The sequence below is a fragment of the Podarcis vaucheri genome, assembly GCF_965113315.1.
Source record: "Podarcis vaucheri genome assembly, chromosome: 16".
NCBI lineage: Eukaryota > Metazoa > Chordata > Lepidosauria > Squamata > Lacertidae > Podarcis > Podarcis vaucheri.
Genome location: NC_138754.1, coordinates 38308999 through 38325868, shown reverse-complemented (window position 1 = coordinate 38325868; position 16870 = coordinate 38308999). Strand labels below are relative to the sequence as shown.

General features: G+C 45.2%; 1 protein-coding gene across 3 annotated transcripts in view; it reads left to right on the top strand.

The window, feature by feature from the left end:
* The window catches only part of TMEM132B (transmembrane protein 132B), a 376300-nt gene extending 372060 nt beyond the window's left edge, over window positions 1-4240 (top strand). For all 3 annotated transcript variants that reach the window (XM_082204116.1, XM_082204118.1, XM_082204117.1), the window contains 2 exons: window positions 105-296; window positions 2271-4240. In XM_082204116.1, the coding sequence (XP_082060242.1) occupies window positions 105-296; window positions 2271-3419 (1341 nt within the window). In that variant the 3' untranslated portion in view covers window positions 3420-4240. The remainder of the gene's footprint in view (window positions 1-104; window positions 297-2270) is intronic.
* Window positions 4241-16870: the final 12630 nt, after the last annotated feature.

Genomic DNA, 16870 nt, shown 5'->3' with positions numbered 1-16870 from the left:
ACCACTGTATGGCAACCAGTCCCTGGGCACTCATGATGGAAAAACTCCAGGATAGTCTAATGTGGGTTGTCATCATCTTTCCTTTCCTTTTGTTTCCCTTAAAGGTCCTCTCACCTCTTTCGGATTCCATTTTGGCTGAGAAGACTGTGATTGTTCTGGAAGACCGGGTGACCATCACAGACCTTGGTGTTCAGCTCGTGGCAGGCTTGTCCCTCTCGCTCCAGACAAGCAAAGGAAACAAGAGGGTGATTGTTTCTACGGCATCGGCTTCTGACATTCTTCATTCACCAAAGCAGGTAGGAGATGCAGTGATGACAAAATTAATGAACATCACAGATTTGCATCATTTCATCAGCAAATAGGAGACCTAGATAAACCAGATGAGATTAAATGGAGGGTAACCTAAAGGACAAACTAAGGACTAAACATAACTTAACCTAAACATGCATTTGGGGGACCCATTTCTTAATCCTTTGATATATTGTTGCATGGTGTTAGTGGTCTTGTGGTTACCCACCTTGGATCAGGCTGTCAGACCCTCCAAGTGTCCCTACTTTCCCGGGACATCTCTGATTTAAAGAAGCTGTTCTGGTTTCTGATTTGATCCTTGACTGTCCCATTTTTCCTTTGGATGTCCCTATTTTCATTGGTGAAATGTTGGAGGGTATGGAGTTATCTGACCCTTGAGCTGTCTGAAGGCAATCCTGTATAGGGAAGGTTTTTTAAAAAAATGTTTAAAGTTTTTATTGAGTTTTTATATATGTTGGAAGCTGCCCAGAGTGGCTGGGGCAACCCAGCGGGGTTTATACCCAGTGGGGTATTGTCAGGGAACTGACATCGGAGCTAGAGGCGGAGGGAAGGCTCTCAAATGATGCTGGAGAAGGGCCCAGCAGGGAGAGAGGCAGCTCCGCAGATGGGGAAGCAAATCAGCGCAACACCAGGGATATAGAGGGGCTGATGGGGGAATCGGCGAGAGGGCTCCAGGACTCTTCACCGGACACCAGCGGGGAGAGCACGGGTCCTCCGCTACCCACGCCCACCCTGCGCAGAAGACTTCCGCGCAGAGAGAGTAGGAGGAGACTGGGTGTCAAGCAACTTTTATGTTGGAAAAGATTTAAGAAACGCCCACTGACGGATTCTGCTAAGTGACTGAGGCAGCCATGAAGTGAAGGGCTGCCCAGACTGAAAGGTTTAACAAGGGAACAAAGCCTGGAGAGGCGGCAACTTACGCACGAGCAACCCATACACATTACAGGTATAAATAGTAAAATTATCATTATAGAATTGCACATCCCTATTTTCATCAGAGACGTGTTGGAGGGTATGGGCTGTGGCCCACTAATGAGTCTCAACTCACTGACTGAAGGCCAGTGGATTAGATGGGCCTCTGGCCTAATCCCGCAGGCCTCTTCTGATGCTTTTGTAACCATGATAGATGACGTGATCCAATGGGTAGTAGGAGAAATTAAACTAAGCTAGAGAGGAATGGGGTGGTCGTGTTGTGAGAGTGCTGTTGCGCTGACATCCCCCTTTGATATTGCCTCCTACCCACTTTCAGTTCTGGCCCTGGCCACACTTCTATGTGGCCCTCAACAGATTTTCCCCAGGGAATATGGTCCTTGAGGACGGTAAAGGTTCCCCACCCCGTACTAAGTTATGGGCCCTCCCTCTCTAAAGATCATAGAGGAAAGGTGAAATACATAAATGTGAATATGAAAAATGGGTGATTGAAATGATTGGATCATGTTTACTGACACATTAAGCCAAAAGAACAAGGGGGGAGGGAGGGAAATGTTACTCGTTTTCATGTAATTATTTCCAGGCTTCACAAAAACAGGGTGGGGGAGGAGCCCAACTCATGCGATTTCACTAAATCAGCCGCATGAGTTTAGGAAACAATATTTTGATGGCTAATTTAAGGCCCAGAGTTCAGATTGATTTCATGATGCAGTCTGAAAACAAATGATCTGACTGGTTATATGTGAAATTGATTCTGAGACATTCTGCTAGGAAGAGAATGTTAAAACTAAGCTTTCATTTTTTAAAAAGTTCACTCATTTCAGATGCATTATTTCCCAGCTTGAATTTTGAAAGCTCATAGCGCTGACACATTCAGCTAAGTTATACCCAGAGTACACCTACTGGTTGGTTTCCAATGCTAGTCCTATTCAGAACAGACCCACTGAAATGAATGACTAAGGTTCATTAATTTCGCTTCTTAAAAAAGTTATGGCTTCTTTTAAAAAATATTACATTTTTCTATGTTGTAGGAAGCTGTGGTCAGTGCTTGGATTTTGTTCAGCGATGGCACCGTGACACCCTTAGACATCTACGACACGAAAGATTTCTCTCTTGCCATCACATCCCTGGATGAAATGGTGGTGTCCATCCATCAAAGCCAAGAGGAAGACCAGCCTGTGGTGGTGGCGGAAGGTGAAGGTCAAGGGCCACTCATTAAACTAGAAATGGTGATCAGTGAGCCTTGTCAGAAGTCCAAGAGGAAGAGTAGCTTGGCTGTTGGGAAAGGAAGCATCAAAGTCAAGTTTGGCCAGAAGGATTTGGACCACAAAGGGGACACCAATGACATTGAAGACGTGGAGGCTGATTTTAAAAGCCATGGGAGTAATTCTATAGAGAAGTCATTGGAGCAGGAGAGGTCAGGGCAAGATTGGCCCAAACATGGGGCTTCCATTAATCATGAAGAGGCTACTAACCAAAGCACAACTTCCAAGACTCCTGTTCACCCAAAAACTGCTCAGGGTCAGCTCCAAAATGGTCCAACCTCCTTTACAAGCTTCCCCATACAAGTTGACATTCCAGTGCAGAACAGTCCCAGTGACCTCACTTTGGCTTCCAGAGGTCTAACGGACCTTGAGATTGGCATGTATGCCCTTCTGTGTGTTTTCTGTTTAGCCATATTGGTCTTCTTAATTAACTGTGTGGCATTTGCTTGGAAGTACAGGCACAAAAGGTTTGCCGTCAGTGAGCAAGGCAACATTCCACATTCCCATGACTGGGTGTGGCTCGGGAATGAGGTGGAGCTCTTGGAGAACCCAGTGGACATTTCGCTCCCGTCCGAGGAGTGCACAACCATGATAGACAGAGGGATGCAGTTTGAGGAGAGCAATTTCCTCCTCAACGGGAGCTCTCAGAAGAGCCTCCACAGCCAGATCCTTCGGTCTGCTGACTATGGTTGTGAGAACGATATCACAAATGAACCTATCAACCCTCCTGGGCCCAAACGGAAAAGAGTCAAATTCACATCCTATACCACCATCTTGCCAGAGGATGGTGGCCCATACACCAACTCCATCCTCTTTGACAGTGACGATAATATCAAATGGGTATGCCAAGATATGAACTTAGGGGATTCCCAGGAACTTAGAGACTATATGGAAAGGCTGCAAGACAATATGTAAAAAATAATTATTATCTCTCTCTCTAAAAAACTTTATCTTTGTATTCACCTTTATGCCTTCTGTTTTATGGATGATGGAGCACTCAAACCCAGCCAGCAATAGAAGAAGGCTCTCCAAAATGTTTGGAGGTCCAGAAATACTAACTTTGCAGTGTTTTGATCAGCTGCAGGAAAAAGCTGGCTTGTTATACCCTGTTCCATCTGGTACAAGGGGATGTGAGCCCCTAAACAGCTACCTACAAATCTTGGAGGTATTGCGCACAACCAGCTATTTTTCATATATCATCTGATACTAGCTAATGCTGATCGAATTGCACCTAGACTCAGAGAAGATGGGTTAGTGTGCCATGTTACGATGAGCCGTTACTATGGAAAAGGAACCATTTTGTGGGTGGGTGGGTTGATGATTTTTCTAGAAAATATTCTTTGTAAAAGCACAGTAGACATTCCTCGCTTTCAGCTGGAATCTAGGGTCCTTTCAAAGGATCAGAAGAATGAATTGACCTAATGTAATCTGTTTATACAAAATACAGACAGATATATCCTCCTAGGCTTTTGTTTTTTTAAAAAACAAATATTCATCCTTGTGGTTAATTTGTTCAGCTGTATTGTTTATAAAGCTTTCCTGATTTTATGAACTATTTACATATTTTCATTTGACAGGATTCCCTCCCCAACCCATAGATGTACCAAAGTGTACTGCAATGTTAGGGCTGCAATGTTTAGTCGATAAATCGAATAAAAACCTTGTAAAAGATGACAGTGAAAAAGTGCCCCCAATAAACTGGGCAGCAGATTATTATTATTATTATTATTATTATTATTATTATTATTATTCTGGAGAAAAAAATTAACATTTTTAAATACAAGTACTTAGAGAAAACATTGCTGATGGGTGCCAATTTTGAAAGGGCAACCCCCTTTTCTCACCCATGGAGCGCATCTCCTAAGTTATGACATGCACAAGTGCCATTTGAAATCAACAACCATGACGATAATACAGCTACTCAACTGCAAATTTATACAGGACTAATTGATTATTCGCTTATTAATTCATTAAAACTCAAACAATTAATCGACTAAAACTTATTTCGGTCGGGTGACAGCCTTACTTTCTGTGTTAAAAGGGTTTGTTTTGTAGCTGCTTGATATTGTTCCCTAATCCTCCCTCTTTCTTTCTTTCTTTCTTTCTTTCTTTCTTTCTTTCTTTCTTTCTTTCTTTCTTTCTTTCTTTCTTTCTTACATCTCTTTCACTGGAAAATAGAGATCTGTCTTCTTACAGGGAAAATGTACATACAATAATAAAAACCCTGGGGTGGGGGAAAAGAGCTATTCTGGTTTTTGTTTTCATTTTGGAAGGTTTGCAATATCATCATTTCAAAATCCCCAGGTGTCGTTTGAAGGTACACGTTGCACCCACCTTCCTGAAGTTAAGCAGGTCTAGGCTGGATCTGGGTCTGGATGGGAGACTAGCAACCTGGGAAATTATAGAGGATAAAAGTTTCAGTGGCTAATAGTCATGATGGCCAGGGATTTTTTTAGCCAGAGCTCACAGGAGCTCATCTCTGGCACCTCTCAGGTGGGCACCATTGCCATTCTAAGAGAAGTAGGGAGAAGTTCATGGTGAGATCCAGCACCTCTTTTTCTAGAAAAATAACACTGATGATGGCTATGCTCTACCTCCACTGTTAGAGGCTAAAATGTTTTTGAATCCCAGTTGCTGGAAACAACAACAGGGGAGAGGGAACCACCTTCAGTGGTTTTTCCTTGATAGGAAATGTGTCCTTAAATACTGATTATGCCTCTTGCTTGCCTGGGTTTAGCATAGAGTAAGGACGCGGGTGGCACTGTGGTCTAAACCACAGAGCCTAGGGCTTGCTGATCAGAAGGTCGGCGGTTCGAATCCCCGCGACCAGGTGAGCTCCCGTTGCTTGGTCCCTGCTCCTGCCAACCTAGCAACTCTTGCATCCAGTCCCACTTGTCACTGTTTTGTGGCTCTTGAAAGGTTGCCCAAGGAAAGTAACCCTGAGGCTTAATTTTTCCCCCCAGCCCTCGTGTAGACCGTATTGAACAAGATGGACCAACAGTGATCTGATTTTGTGTACGTCAGCTTCCTAAACTGGTTTGGGTGCATCAGAATTGGATTTAGTTCAACTAAAGCAAGGAATTGAACGTCCGAACAATTTCCCACTCTCTCCTGGTCCCTTTCTGAAGGACTCGTTTATGGATTTTCAAGACAGGTGGAGAATCATTTGGTGTGATTTCAGAATGCTTTGTAAGCAATTAAAAATCCATATTTTAGCCCCCCTCCCATTTTAAGTGTGAAGCTTTGAAATTGTCAAGATCAAAAGAGATCTAATGCCCTTCAATTAAAATTGTGTTTTGCTCTCCTTTCTGAGGAACAAACTTATGAGGTTGGGGTTTTTTTGGAATGGCTAATTACGTATGCTGCAATCCTATACACAGTTATCTGGGAGGGGAAATTGTGGGCTGGGATGTGACTGAGTCTGCATTAAAGATGAATCCACATTTTTCAAAACAATAGACAAACAAAAACACAGCCATCCCTTGAAATGTGCACATTCTAAATTTTGCAACGCAGTACTCCAGCCAAGTGATATGTTCAGAAATTCATATGCTCAGGCAAAGAGTGCATAAAATGCATATATTTGTGAAAATGACATACAAAAATGTATTGGGGAACAATGGTTTGCAAAACTGTGTACAGTGGTGCCTCGCAAGATGAAAATAATCCGTTCCGCGAGTCTCTTCGTCTAGTGGTTTTTTTGTCTTGCGAAGCAACCCTATTAGCGGATTAGCGCTATTAGCGGTTTAGCGGCTATTAAAGGCTTAGCGGCTTAGCGGCTTAGAAAAGGGGGGGAGTGGAAAAAATCGCAAGACTCGCAAGATGTTTTCGTCTTGCGAAGCAAGCCCATAGGGAAATTCGTCTTGTGAAGTGCATCGAAAAACGGAAAACCCTTTCGTCTAGCGGGTTTTTCGTCTTGCGAGGCATTCGTCTTGCGGGGCACTCGTCTTGCGGGGCACCACTGTATATTATGGGAAACGGCACAGAAAATAAGTTTGTTAGGAGAAATTCATATGGAATTCCTGGTGAATTTTATTTTAGGCTTTTTTAAAAAATTGCAAATTGCTGCAGAAATGTAAGCTTGGGAAAATGAGAAATGGAGAAATCCAAAATGGACAGAGCCATCTATTCATACCAGGGAACCCACTGGACTCAGCAAGGCTTGTGTCCGAATGGACTTGTAAAGGCTTGGCACTTTTAAGTAGTTAAAATGGTCCCACTTTAAGAATGCTGAAAACCTAGAAATCAGGGGTATTATTTTTTACTGCCTCGTGTAACATAATGCACTGTGAAATGCGGCTTTGATTTCTTGAGGTTCTTCTGTTGAACACCGTAGAACCGCAATGCCATGCCACAAGTCCTATTCCAGGCTTGCATCAAAATGCCATAAGCACGGGGATTATACACGGGCACACACACTCACAGCATAGTAATGTCATTGTGCGGTTGGTACGTGCTGGGGCCATGCACAGTAAACACGCCTGTCTCCGCACAGCTTCACAGACAGAGCTCAGACCTAACGGAATTCTATAATGCATACAGGAGATGAAGGGGGAATCAAATATTCAGAGTAGCGACGCTTTCAAAAATAAATAAATAAGCAAGCAAGCAAACGGTGCCTCTACTGTATTCAAAGACACTGCAGTGTGTATCAAATGGCTTATGCTAATTGCTGGATCCTTTAAGCTTGAAAATGCATACGAGAGACAGCCTATTTTACCGTGGAAACATTGTACTGAGTTTCTGCCATGCCTCAGTGGATTGCTAAAAGTGTTTCCAGCAGTTCTGGGTTGTTGCTATTGTTATTATTATTAAATTTTGTATATCACTCTTCATCTGCACAAACTGCATAATAAAACAAGAACAAAAATGAACCAATAACCCCCCCCCGCCATAAACACATTTAAAAGGCTGTAGAATGTTGATCAGCCAAAAGCCTGGTTACAGCAAAAACATTAGAGAAGAAACCTGAGCCAGTGCCCTGGGGTGGGTCTTCCCCACCAATGGCCCCAACTTTTGTGGTTGTTATTGAATTTATATACCACATTATTGTCTTATAAGTTGTTTGCAAGTATAAAAGCACTTGCATAATGCAATAACACCGACTTAAATCCCACAACCAAACAATGCCATCAAATCATTAAAATAAACTTCCACAATTCAAATAAATCTATCATTCACCCAGCTGCCTGCACGCTCCCACCAGGACTTGGCTGGCAGCATTGGCTGGGCTCAAGAAACCACCCATAATCTCAGTTTCCCTGCAATGCCCCTGAGGCACAGCTACCACCACTGTAAGCCTGCAGACGAGGAATGGCAGTCCTGCCACTGTGTCACACAGCCCCAGCAACCAATTGAATATGCTGGATGCTGCTGCCAGGTTTGAGTTTGGGGAGTCCTGCAATGCTAGAATTTCTCAAAGTTTTTCAGGGGTTCCCCAATGGGGAGATAAGTATGGGCAGAAAAACTGAGGTCCGTTAGAAGCTTCTAAAAGCCACCTGCAAAAGATCGGCTCATACCTCTGTTCTACCATCTCAGAACTTTGCCACCTCTTGTAAGTGAGAATGTAGAGTGAGAATGTAGAGAGATATAATCCAGAATGCTCTAAAATGCACACAGCAGTTACAAGGTGTACCAGGAGGTTAAAAGTTAGTTGGGTGGTCCTGGTCTGCCTCACCTCGCCTGGGTTCCGTTTCTCACTCATGTGTGATGCAAGGGTTACAACTCATGGTTATCTTGGTTACAGCTTATGGTTTGTCTAGAACAAAACAAACCATAAACCCAGGTTCAGACAGCAAATCAAACCATAGATTAGTTCATGGCTGCACAGCAGCAGCAAGATGGGAGGAAGTGCAAAGTGTCCTTCAGATGCTGTGTGGTGGTTGCTCGTGCGTAACCAGGCAGAACTCCGACCTGTCTTTTACAGGTTTTATTGTGCAAACTATTTACAGTGCAGATACACAAAGTTCATGTTTGTCTTAGTCACTTGCAGAATCCGGGAGTGGTCCCTTCCGGCTTCTCCCCCAACATAAGAACTTAGACACCCCAAGCCCCTGCCTCCCCTCCTTGCGTTTCACCCCTCTGCGCAAGCTGGGTGACAGAAGTGGCGTGTGTCCCTCCTGGCCAGCCCAGCTAGGTGAGGCGCTGGGGCTCTCAGCAGCATCCTCGAGCCCTTTCCCACCTTGGCTGGCCCATTCCCTCTCTTCATCAGAGGTGTGGCTTTTCCTCTAACTGGAAGAGGAACTGCTCTCTGTACCCCAAATGTCCCCCTGCCTCCCTCCCCTGTTCTGATGGCAGTCCCCTGACAGTGTCTATGATCTCCTCTCCAAGAATTCATGTGCCCTCCTGCTTAGCGGCAAACTGCATGTTATGTTGTGGGTGAACATATCAGATGACACAGCGATTCTTCAAACAGCTCTTGTTTATTCAGAGGCCAGAACAGAACTGAACTGAAGGGTTCAGTCAGCCTGCTTATATAGAGCTCCAGTACCACGTTACTGTAACAACTATCTAAAACTATCCAATCACTAAAACTATCCAATCACTGAACGTCACTTTTGATCCCTTATTTAATAATTTGCATAACTATCTACAGTATCCCCCTGCTGGCCCAGGGTGAGAACTTCAGTACATAACACTGCAGACCACCATTAGTGTCTGGAGTCCATTGGGACTGGTTGGGTGGAAAACAGGGAAGCCAAAGGGTAGGTGGAGCCAGACCGAACAACAGGCAAAACCAACTAATTATAGGGTTGTCCCCAGCCTCTTCCCTGATGAGTTCTACAAAGGCATCAAGGAGACTAAAGGGGAGGAAGCTGCCAGGCAGTGTCCCCCGCTGTACCAGTTGTATATCCAATTTCCTGGGATTTGGCACCACTGAACTCAATGGGCCTTGCTTTTCAGTAGGATTCAGTATAGGATTTGGCTGCAAACTTATTAGATCAGGGATGGAGAACCTCCAGGTGTTGCTGGATTCCAACTCCCTTCATCCCTGACCATTGGTCTAGTTGGCTAGGACTGAATGGGAGTTGGAGCCCTACAACATCTGGAGGGCCACAGGTTCCTCAGCCCTAGATGTTCTGCAGGTCATCGGAATCTAACACAAAACCTTTCCTGCAGGCTTACTGCTGACGTTGCTTTCAATTTTACATTGGATAAAATCTGCACTGTTACCTCACATAAAAGCTGCATTCCCACCATCCCTTATTATTGGTAATCAAGGGAGAAACTCATGTGTAACATTCTGGAACAGCACAGAAACAAAGCTTTAAGATAATGAAATGGACGTTTTTAAATAAAAAAAGCAAAACAATCCTGTGTAATTTGTATACCAATTAAGTTATGCATGTGCTTCAGTTTCCTGTCATTAATTATATGAACTAATTCATTTTCCCCCTCTTACAGGCAGATATTCAAAATTTTAGCTAACAGTACTCTCCCAGCAAAGGGACGCGGGTGGCGCTGTGGGCTAAAGCCTCAGCGCCTAGGGCTTGCCGATCGAAAGCTCGGCGGTTCGAATCCCCGCGGCGGGGTGCGCTCCCGCTGCTCGGTCCCAGCGCCTGCCAACCTAGCAGTTCGAAAGCACCCCCGGGGGCAAGTAGATAAATAGGTACCGCTTACCAGCGGGAAGGTAAACGGCGTTCCGTGTGCTGCGCTGGCTCGCCAGATGCAGCTTTGTCACGCTGGCCACGTGACCCGGAAGTGTCTCCGGACAGCGCTGGCCCCCGGCCTATAGATGTGAGATGGGCGCACAAACCCCAGAGTCTGTCAAGACTGGCCCGTTCGGGCAGGGGTACCTTTACCTTTACCTTTACTCTCCCAGCAGGGACGTGGGTGGCACTGTGGGTTAAACCACAGAGCCTAGGGCTTGCCAATCAGAGGGTCACAGTTCGAATCCCTGCGACGGGGTGAGCTCCCAGAAGCAGCTTAGTCATGCTGGCCACATGACCCGGAAGCTGTACGCCGGCTCCCTCGGCCAGTAAAGCGAGATGAGCACCACAACCCCAGAGTCGGCCACAACTGGACCTAATGGTCAGGGGTCCCTTTACCTTTACCTTTACTCTCCCAACAGGATAGAATAGACTGATATTGTAAAGACATTTAACATGGGAAATTAAATGTTTGTTCCTGTACTTCATAAACATTGAGTTGTATTTTTAATTGCACAGAGATGATTGGATAAGGCCTGTCACAAGAAGAGAAAGGTGGTTTGTCTGCTTTGTGACTGAGTGGGTTAAACCACAGAGCCTAGGGCTTGCTGATCAGAAGGTCACAGTTTGAATCCCCGCGACAGGGTGAGCTCCCGTTGCTCGGTCCCTGCTCCTGCCAACCTAGCAGTTTGAAAGCACGTCAAAGTGCAAGTAGATAAATAGGTACCGCTCTGGCGGGAAGGTAAATGGCGTTTCTGTGGGCTGCTCTGGTTCACCACTCTAGAGCCATTAGGATGATGAGGCAGTGCCACACCAGCACCAGGCTGCCCATCTTCTTGTCTTCTTACAATCAGTCTCTAGGGTGGCACTACCTGGCAGCTTCTGCCTCCTCAGTTTTAGGCAAAACTAGAATTAGTTGCCACTGCCTTTTATTGCCTCCGGCTCTTCCTGCCATGGGCCTTCCTACCTTCCAACTTACCAGTTGCAATGGGGACCACCCACCATTGTCTGGAGGAGCCATCCGTAACCTGATTTTCTCTAGATACTATGACCCAAGAGAGGGAAAGTCTACAGTGCCAACTATAAAAAGAGTCACTATTGCTTCCTGGCTGTTGTTGATGCAACACCTTTTCTAACACAGCTAGATGATGTCTGTCACTTGCCTGAAAACTTGTTCCCTGACTTGTTGGACAGTTCCCCAACTGTACCGGTAAGAGCAGGATCTAAGCCATCCTCCCTCAACAACAGCTCCTATCCTCCCGACTGCTGACCAGGCTAGCTGGGACTGTTAGGAGTTGTAGTCCAAAACATCTGGAGGTCACCAGCTTGGCCAGGGTTCTTTAAAGTCACGCAGCAGCATTAGCAGTAAGAACAGAAGTAGGCTTCTAAACAAGGAGCAGTAGAGATAGATAATGGTTGGATATAAACTGGAATGAATGAATGTGCTAACCCTCAAAATATGACAAGATATTGCTAATTAGCAATGACACAGCAGGAAACAGAAGCAAAGCATGAATTAATGCTTATATTCTACTATATATAGTCCATATATAACTCTACTGGAGCCTTTGCGTCAATGACTAACATTAAAGCACACTGACAAAATTCTTCAATAAACACTATCTTGGGACCAGATGCTATTGAACATTTCACAAAACTCACTCTCGGCTTCCTGGAGTCAATCCCTCTGCCCTTCTATATAGCACATTAATTTTGATGGCCAACTTTATCTTATCTCCAATAGATCGCTTAACACAGTGTTTTATAAGTGCAGTTTAATTTGGTTTTGGAATAGAATAGAAGGTGGCAGCCAAATAAAAACCTGCTGGGTTGGCATTGAGCTCTAGTGCTTGGCTGTTTAAACGCAGGGTGGGATATGGATGGAAGACCAGACAGGGTCTCCCCACCAGTGGCGTAGCGTGGGTTGTCAGCACCCGGGGCAAGGCAAGTAATTTGCGCCCCCTAACCCGGGGCAAGGCAAGTAATTTGCGCCCCCTAACCCTTGGATTTGCACCCCCTAACCCTACAAATCTATGCCTATGAATGATGGTCCCTCTCTCTCTCTCTTTCTCATATTCCAATTGATTCCCATTTCCTCCGATCGATCCCCGAAGCTCTCACCCAGCGAAATTCGTGCGTAATTACTCTTCGCCATCCCTAATCCTGCTGCTTCCACCGGGAAATCATGACGGTGCGTTTCTCCTCTCCAAACTTTCCCCGGCCCTTTGCCGGCCGGTGCAGCCCTTTTGGCTATGAGCTCCCCTCCTTCTTTGCCCGCTTCCTACCCCACCTCCCCATCCAGCCTCCCTACCTCCTGAAAAAAGGCGACGGCGACGAGCAGGACACCCCCGCGGCCATCGGAGAGAGGCCGGGCCGAGGGAGGCAAGCCAATGGGCGAGGCGGGGTGGGTGGCCACGGGGGCGGGCGCTGCCGCAGTCCTCGGGTGGGCAAGGTAGGAGCAGGCAGAGGCTGGCCGGCTGCTCTGACAATAGGGGCGGGCCGAGGGCACGACGGGGCTGGGCCCTCTGGACTCGCGCCCCCCAGATGTTGCGCCCGGTGCGGACGGCACCCCGGGCACCCCCCACGCTACGCCACTGCTCCCCACTCAATGTATTTCTTTTAAAAAGTCAGTGTAGTGTAATGGTTAGAATGTCAGAATAGGACCTTGGAGAGCAGGGTTCAAACCACTTCACTCACTTGGTGACCTTGGGCCAACCACAGTCTCTCAGCCTAACCTGCCTCAGAGGATTTTAAGGAAAGGATGGAGAGGGGGAGAACCATCAGCCCCACACTGAGCTCCTTGGAAGGAGAGATATAAATGTGTGTTTTTGTTTTAAATGCAACTCCAGCCCACTCTTCACCTTACAGTCACCAGGCTTAAAACATTCAGCAGACCACAACACGTAACAACTATGAACCAGCAGCTAGTATCAAACAAGCAAAAACCAGCACAGCAAAGGGAGGGAGGGATATTAGGCAAAAATTCACATCAATGTGTGTATTAGGAGACATTCACACTAAAATGTTGGTAAATTTTCATGAGGACTTAAAAAAATAATCACATGTGGTAATATGGAGAAGAAAAAGAAGAAGAAGAAGAAGAGTTTGGGTTTGATATCCCGCTTTATCACTACCCGAAGGAGTCTCAAAGCAGCTAACAATCTCCTTTCCCTTCCTCCCCCACAACAAACACTCTGTGAGGTGAGTGGGGCTGAGAGACTTCAGAGAAGTGTGACTGGCCCAAGGTCACCCAGCAGCTGCATGTGGAGGAGCGGGGAAGTGAGCCTGGTTCACCAGATTACGAATCTACCGCTCTTAACCACTACACCACACTGGCTCCCATATGGAGAACTGAAGAAATGAGACACTGAGAGAAACTAAAACTGGCTAGTTCTCCCATACCTACCACTGATAGAGATAGGAGTCCCATAGGGAGTGCTACACACCCAGAGCAACACAGATAAGTGGTGGGTTCCTGAGCATCCCCATCATGTCCTTCCTGTGGAGAAAATGGTGTTTCTATGAGTCAAAGCCTCACCTTTCCATCTAAGCAGGAAATTAGCTTAACATCTTGATTTGGGTGAGCAATGGAGACACCTGCCATAGGCTGCCATGAGAGATGAAAGTGAATGAGCTGATATTGCACTCATGGACTAGCAACATATTGTAGCCAACCATGATGCCTCTGCCAATGAAGACTTGGCGAAGGATTTAAGCAGTCAAAGTGGGATATTTGTGAACTATATGTGAATTTTAGAGCAAATGCAATGAATTGTGTATCCCAAGTTAGCACTACTCAGAGTAGACTCATTTAAATTCATGGGCATGACTAACTTAGGTGCATTGATTTTAATGGGTCTACTCAGAGCAGGACTAATGTTGGCTATGACCCAATCTCTAAACTGCAGTGATAAACTGAGATTTGGAAATGACATTACAAGAATGTGTTAAATGTTCTGCTTGGTTAAAACAGCTAAAACCCATTTCTTGGTCATGGCCATGAATTTATATATCTACATTTCTAGTAATTCTTTTTTGTATCTTGTTCTAGGTACTTACTGCAAAAGACTAGGATATGTAAATACTGAATATCAATAACTTTGCTCAGGGACCCTTCCAACCTGCAGCCCTGTACAGTGGTACCTCTGTTTATGAACGCTTCAGGTTACAAACTCCGCTAACCTGGAAGCAGCTGCTCCTGGTTGTGAACTTTGCCCCAGGATGCAAATGGAAATCGTGCGCCAGAGGCGCATGTGCAGCAGGAGGCCCCATTAGCAAAAGTGCTCCTCAGGATAAGGACGGTTTCAGCTTAAGAACAGACCTCTGGGACAAATTAAGTTCGTAACCAGAGGTACCACTGTATGTATATTGGGAAGTGATCAAAGAAGTGTGATCTGCCAATTTCTCTGTTGACCACTGATACTTCCAGATTTTGGAGTTCTGAATGATCACAGCTTTTTGAAGAGGATTCAATGATTTTGGGACACCCCTTCCCAGTTCTTTTTTTTCCTAAAAAAAAATGTTTAGGAGTACTCTCATTTTCCTACTCATATTGAAATACTGCCCCTCAATGAGGCCAAACTTAGATTCACAAAATGTTTAGGGGTATGCGTACCCCTGTGTACCCCCAGAAAAAATGTACTGCCCCCTCCCATTGCTTCATTTAAAAAAAGAGTCCCAAATTTGGCACAGAACACTGTACCTGAGCCATTTGCCACAACATCCAAGTTCTTTCTCTTCTCAGCTCAAGGGCCACAGTCCCTTCTCGGAGTCACAAGCCAGTGATGGGTAAGGCAAGAGGGAACAAAGCAATGAATACAAATTTACCTTTGTCCAGCAGGCTAGTTTCTACATTCCCCTCTCTCTATCCAGACAAAGGACAATAACAGAATTGAAGGACGTTTCCCAGCCGGACAAAAACACTCAACGAGGATGTGAAGCAGGGGTGGTGAAAGGTTCGACCGGGAGGGAGCCCTGACGTTCCCAACTGCTGCCCTAAAAACACAGATATGATCAATGTGAATAGCCACACTCTCCTGATTTTAGATAGGAATCTTCTTCCCAGAGGACACCACCGATCAGAGGTTCCTGGAAATAGAGAGGAAAGAGGAAAGCTCAAGGCTCTGAAGGTAACTGAGTGGCACCTGCTCTCTATCACCACTGTAAACATCAAGCTGTGAGCTATCAAGACTCTCAGAGAATCCATTGCCTCTTCCCTCCCTTTTTGTTTTGCTGCCCAAATGAGAAAACACGCGGTCTGTCATTTCTCCTGTAGTCACGGTTTAGTGACCCATGAAATCTGAACCAGTTCATTGAGCAGGAGAGCTAAGCAGAACAACAAAACCCCAAATTAGCACAAAAGAAGGGATGGGAGAAGAAAAGGAGGGAAGAGAATGCCTGGGGCAATTGCTTTTTATATAATTTTAACATTTATCTCGCCTAACACTCCTGATTATTTATGAAACAATGCATCTGTCTCGCATGTGGGGGCTGCTATTTACTCCTTCTGTGATGCCAATATAATAAAACAAAATCCCCCCAAACACACACACACACACACACACACACACACACACACTACTGGAATTTCTTTTGCTTTAACTCCATTTTAATCAGCAGGTGCTGGGAATCTTGTAGCTTAATTTCAGAAAGCAAGCAAGAAAAGAACAGCGGTCAATAGAGGTTTCTAAAACTAGCAGAGGTGGGTTAGGGTTTGTTGTGTATTACATTTTTTAATCCTTGCAACAATCCCTTGAGGTGAGTTAGGCTGGGAAAGAGCAAGTATCTGAAAGTTACTCAGAGAGCTTCACATAACCGGAGTAGAGGGATTTGAACCTGTGGCCCTTTGGATGTTGCTGGACAGACTCCAACTTCCACCAGTCCAGGAATGACATTCCATAAGTGTAGGGCTACTACTGAGAAGGCCCTGTTTTGAGTCAGAACCCCATGGCAGCACCGCAGTGATTTCCCTGAGGCAAGTTAGGCTGAGATGTCATGACTTGTCTGAGTCCATCCACTGCATTAATTCAGCCCCTCCCCGAAATAGAACACATGAATGGATCTGCTACCAAAAATTAAAATTAAAAAAGGTTTCCTGAGATGCAAGTTGAATTCAACAGGGAAGCTTGACCACAAAAGGAAATTTTAAGGGATACCAGAAGTAGCAGAAGATTTAGGTATGTTTCACATAGACATGATACAAGATGTTTTCAGTAGTGGTGCTTTTGTGCTGTTTGATGCAGTCCACATTTTCCAGAACCCTCCATTTTCTGATTCTCTGTCTGTACGAGTTGACTAATTTATCTGAGGAAGTCAGTGAAGATCACACTCCAGTGTGCTTAAACCCCCTTAAGTAAAATATAAAGCTCAGCTTTCTCTGAAATTTAGAGCGCCAAATCAATAATGGACAAGAAATCATCAAGTTTAATCTCAAACACTGTGAACCCAAGTTATCGCTCTTCATGATATAAAACTAATTCCACGCCATGATAAAATGAAACACGCTTGGCTCATAAAGCAATAGATGAAATAAACTTTCTCAATTCGCCATTCTTACAATTTTGATCTTCCCCTATGCAATAGGATATTTGGGGTGAGGTATCTAGGGAGGACTGCTGTCTGTCTGATGCTCTATGCCAGGGGCAGGAATCACGCTACCACCCCAACAGCATGTCTAGGAAAACTTCCATGGGCTACATGTCATTCGTGGGTGGGTCT